The sequence below is a fragment of the Lottia gigantea genome (assembly GCF_000327385.1).
Source record: "Lottia gigantea unplaced genomic scaffold LOTGIsca_8, whole genome shotgun sequence".
NCBI lineage: Eukaryota > Metazoa > Mollusca > Gastropoda > Lottiidae > Lottia > Lottia gigantea.
In genome coordinates, this window is record NW_008710662.1 from 4,621,063 (window position 1) to 4,625,551 (window position 4,489).

General features: G+C 32.2%; 1 protein-coding gene across 1 annotated transcript; it reads right to left on the reverse strand.

The window, feature by feature from the left end:
* Positions 1–2,184: 2,184 nt before the first annotated feature.
* On the reverse strand, positions 2,185–3,796 carry LOTGIDRAFT_108234 (hypothetical protein; the record flags this gene model as incomplete). Its single annotated transcript, XM_009067133.1, has 2 exons — positions 2,185–2,435; positions 2,911–3,796. Coding segments are annotated over 2 exons (1,137 nt in total), but the record flags the coding sequence as incomplete, so codon positions are not given.
* Positions 3,797–4,489: the final 693 nt, after the last annotated feature.

The window sequence follows — 4,489 nt, forward strand, 5'->3', positions numbered from 1 at the left end:
TGTCTTATCAGATTTGACCTACCTAATCAAACGTTTAGATTTGGCCTTCTTAATCAGATTTGACCCACCTAATCATATTTGACCTACCTAATCAGATTTGACCTACCTAATCAAACGTTTAGATATGATCTTCTAAATATGATCTTCTTAATCAAACGTTTAGATTTGACCGTCTTAATCAGATTTGACCGTCTTAATCAAAGGTTTAGATATGACCGTCTTAATCAAAGGTTTAGATATGATCGTCTTAATCAAACGTTTAGATATGATCTTCCTAATCAAACGTTTAGATATGATCTTCCTAATCAAACGTTTAGTTATGATCTTCTAAATATGACCTTCTTAATCTACTTTTAGATATGATCTTTTTAATCTACGTTTAGATTTGACCGTCTTAATCAGATTTGGTCTTCTGAATCAAACGTTAAGATTTGGCCTTCTTAATCAAACGTTTAGAAATGACCTTCCTATCAAACGTTTAGATTGGACCTTCCTAATCAAACGTTTAGATATGATCTTCTAGTTATGATCTTCTTATTCAAACGTTTAGATATGATCTTCGTAATCAAACGTTTAGATTTGACCGCCTTAATCAGATTTGACCTACCTAATCAAACGTTTAGAGTTGGCCTTCTTAATCAAACGTTAAGATATGACCTTCCTAATCAAACGTTTAGATATGATCTTCTAGATATGACCTTCTTAATCAAACGTTTAGATTTGACCGTCTTAATCAGATTTGACCGTCCTGATCAAACATTTAGATATGACCTTCTTAATCAAACGTTTAGATATGACCGTCTTAATCAGATTTGGTCTTCTGAATCAAACGTTTAGATATGACCTTCTTAATCAAACGTTTAGATATGACCTTCTTAATCAAACGTTTACTTAGGACCTTCTTAATCAAACGTTTAGATTTGACCTTCTTAATCAAACGTTTAGATTGGACCTTCTTAATCAAACGTTTAGATTTGGCCGTCTTAATCAGATTTGACCGTCCTGATTAAACAGTTAGATATGACCTTCTTAATCAAACGTTTAGATATGACCGTCTTAATCAGATTTGGTCTTCTGAATCAAACGTTTAGATATGACCTTCTTAATCAAACGTTTAGATATGACCTTCTTAATCAAACGTTTAGATATGACCGTCTTAATCAGATTTGGCCTTCTGAATCAAACGTTTAGATATGACCGTCTTAATCAAACGTTTAGATTTGACCGTCTTAATCAAACGTTTAGATTTGATCTTCTTAATCAAACGTTTAGATTTGATTTTCTTAATCAAACGTTTAGATTTGATTTTCTTAATCAAACGTTTAGATTTGACCGTCTTAATCAGATTTGACCGTCTTAATCAAACGTTTAGATAATATGATCTTCCTAATCAAACGTTTAGATTTGATTTTCTTAATCAAACGTTTTGATTTGATTTTCTTAATCAAACGTTTAGATTTGATTTTCTTAATCAAACGTTTAGGTATGACCTTCCTAATCAAACGTTTAGATATGACCTTCTTAATCAAACGTTTAGATATGATCATCTTAATCGAACCTTTAGATTTGACCGTCTAAATCAAACGTTTAGATTTGGCCTTCTTAATCAAACGTTTAGATATGACCTTCCTAATCAAACTTTTAGATATGATCTTCTTAATCAAACGTTTAGATTTGACCGTCTTAATCAGATTTGACCGTCCTGATCAAACGTTTAGATATAACCTTCTGAATCAAACGTTTAGGCATGACCGTCTTAATCAAATGTTTAGATTTGACCTTCTTAATCAAACGTTTGGATGATTAAATTCTTAATATCAGAAATTCTAATAGCCAGATTTAAAGTTGAACTCTGATGATAATGAAGCTGTAGTGATAGTGACAAAACGTATAGTTCTGTTCTCACATGACAAAAATTAAACTAAATAATAAAAATATCAATTGCACATTTCATGATCAAAGATCACAAATCCATTTCATACGATTTAACATTAAAGTTCAATTTGTTCGATCAGAATAATCATAATTTTTACAGCATTTTCTGTTGATTTGAACAAGGAACAAGTTGTCTTTCAGACAATTATTTCAGATGAAGACATCAGGTGGAATTCAGCCTGTCGTCTATTCGTAACACGACAAGGAAATGACCCAAGTGATCGTATTTTCATGATGATAGGTCTACAGTTAGCTATTACAGACATCATTAATACTTACCTCAATTCCATTTTGATGATGTCTGGTTAAAGTGTGTCTGGCGCAAGATTGTGAAGAATCTCTATAAATATTTGGTCTCCATACAACTGTAGCAAATTTAGAAATAAGTTTTTGTTTGAATAATTTTGTGGTTAAAGTATATAAAAGTGGATTTAATGCGCTATTGACTGGTAATATAAACACCACAACCCACGCATACAGATCTCCTGATATCTTGACTCCTGAAACAGACAAAAATTGAATTAAAAAAAAACAATTGAACATCTAGTATTAACCTGTTTCTAGCAGACGTTAAATAACATGTCACAACAAGTCAACAATAACAGCAGGGTGTATTCTTCAGTCTGCAATATTAAGTTTTTTATAGCCTGCAAATGACATCCTGGGCTTTAAATGAATAACAGAGGTGAGATACAAACTATTATGGTGTTAATACGACATTCGTACCAAGAAAAAAATGGCTCTTTAAGTTTTTATTATTATTGAAAAAGTACATATCCCTGGCTTCGCTGTTGATTATGTCAGAAATCTTCATTGTTAGACCATGGCCGTATTTTCTTAATAAAGGTCTTTCCATCAAATGACACCACAACCAGACAATATGTTCAGCAGTGTTTATATTCACTGCAGTTCACACTAAGGTTACAGAGAACCTACTTAGTTATTGTTAAATTCGTCAGACGTGACAGAACTTACCTGAAAGTGCTACAACTTTAATAATAATTATAGGTATCCAACATATAAAGTCTGTGATCACAATAAATGAAAATCTTTTCACTAAACATCTTTCACGACTCTCTCTTGTTGTCCTTAAAGGTACTTCAGTGTGTTTTATAGACACAAACATAGCAAGATATGCATAGGATATAAATAGAAACGATGCTAAATTCATTCCAATGAACAGAAATGACGAGTATTCCCAGCCATTAGCTCTTGGGTCGTGAAGATGTAAAGGTATACACACACCGTTATTACGATAAAAAGTGGTTCCAAAATATGGTATACCAATTACAGGTATCACTGCAAACAATATACACATTAACCACGTAAATCCCATTACACAATAGGCTACCTTTAATCCTCTTTTCCTTAATGATAGTGGATACATGATACATATGTATCTATCTAGTGTTATTACAGTTAGTGTTAACACTGACACTTCACTGCTAACTGTACTTATAATTCCAGAAAGATCGCAAGTCCAGCTATTCCTCCATTCTTCATCATGAAGAACATAATTTCCCCGATACATTTTATCCCTGGTACCGATCATCAACAAATAAACACCCATGATCATATCAGCAAAGGATAAGTTTTTAATGAAAAATGAATGGATTTGGTTGTCTTCTTTTAAAAGAAAACGACCCAAGAGAACAATGATATTTCCAGCACAGGCAAGAACAGCTACAACCCATACACTTATCCTTAATACAATATTCTCTAAAAGGTTTTCTTGACTCGATATACCATCACCACGTGGTTCACACGATATCACATCAGATACATAGGCACAGAAGTGGATTTTATCAAAATATCTGAAAAAGTACAAAAATATAATACATTGCCTCATAGAGATTGTAAAGAGGTTCTCTAAAAAAAATTATGTGTATCTGGGACACTGATAGCATCAACTTGCACCATTCAAATTTTCAGTCAGTAGTTGGTGCAGTGCCACAAAAATAGGTATTTGATGACGTCAGTAATCTCAAAATATGCTTTATCACATTCGATTTGTGACGTCATCAAACACTTAGTTTAAGTAGATTGCAGCAATATCATAGCTGAAAAAACTTAACACTGTTTTTTTATTATTGAAAAAGCAAATCAATTACAACAAATTGATGGCATCAAGAAACAAATGGAGTCTTCATTGTCATCATATTTCCAATATTATTATTATTAGTTTTTGCTCCTAATGACAGGATTCCCTAAGTAACAATTCATTAAACACAATTTGTCAATTTCTATTACTTAAAGGGATATAAAACTGAAGTCAAGAGCATGCATTTTTACCAACCATGCGTTAGCCTCAGAAACGGGTATTTTTAGCAAAACCAATCAATAATAGTGTTCACAGATCACTATCGTAATTTGAGCATTCAAATCCACGTGTGTCTAGAATTATTCGCGTTTGAATGTTAAAATGACGACTCTGTGATTCATAGAAAGGGCATATATATAGAAATAGGAGAAGAAATTCATAGTTTAAGATTTTTTTGAAGGAATATTTTGATTTTCCTACATTTCTAGTACTTCTGAAGACTATTTACAGATA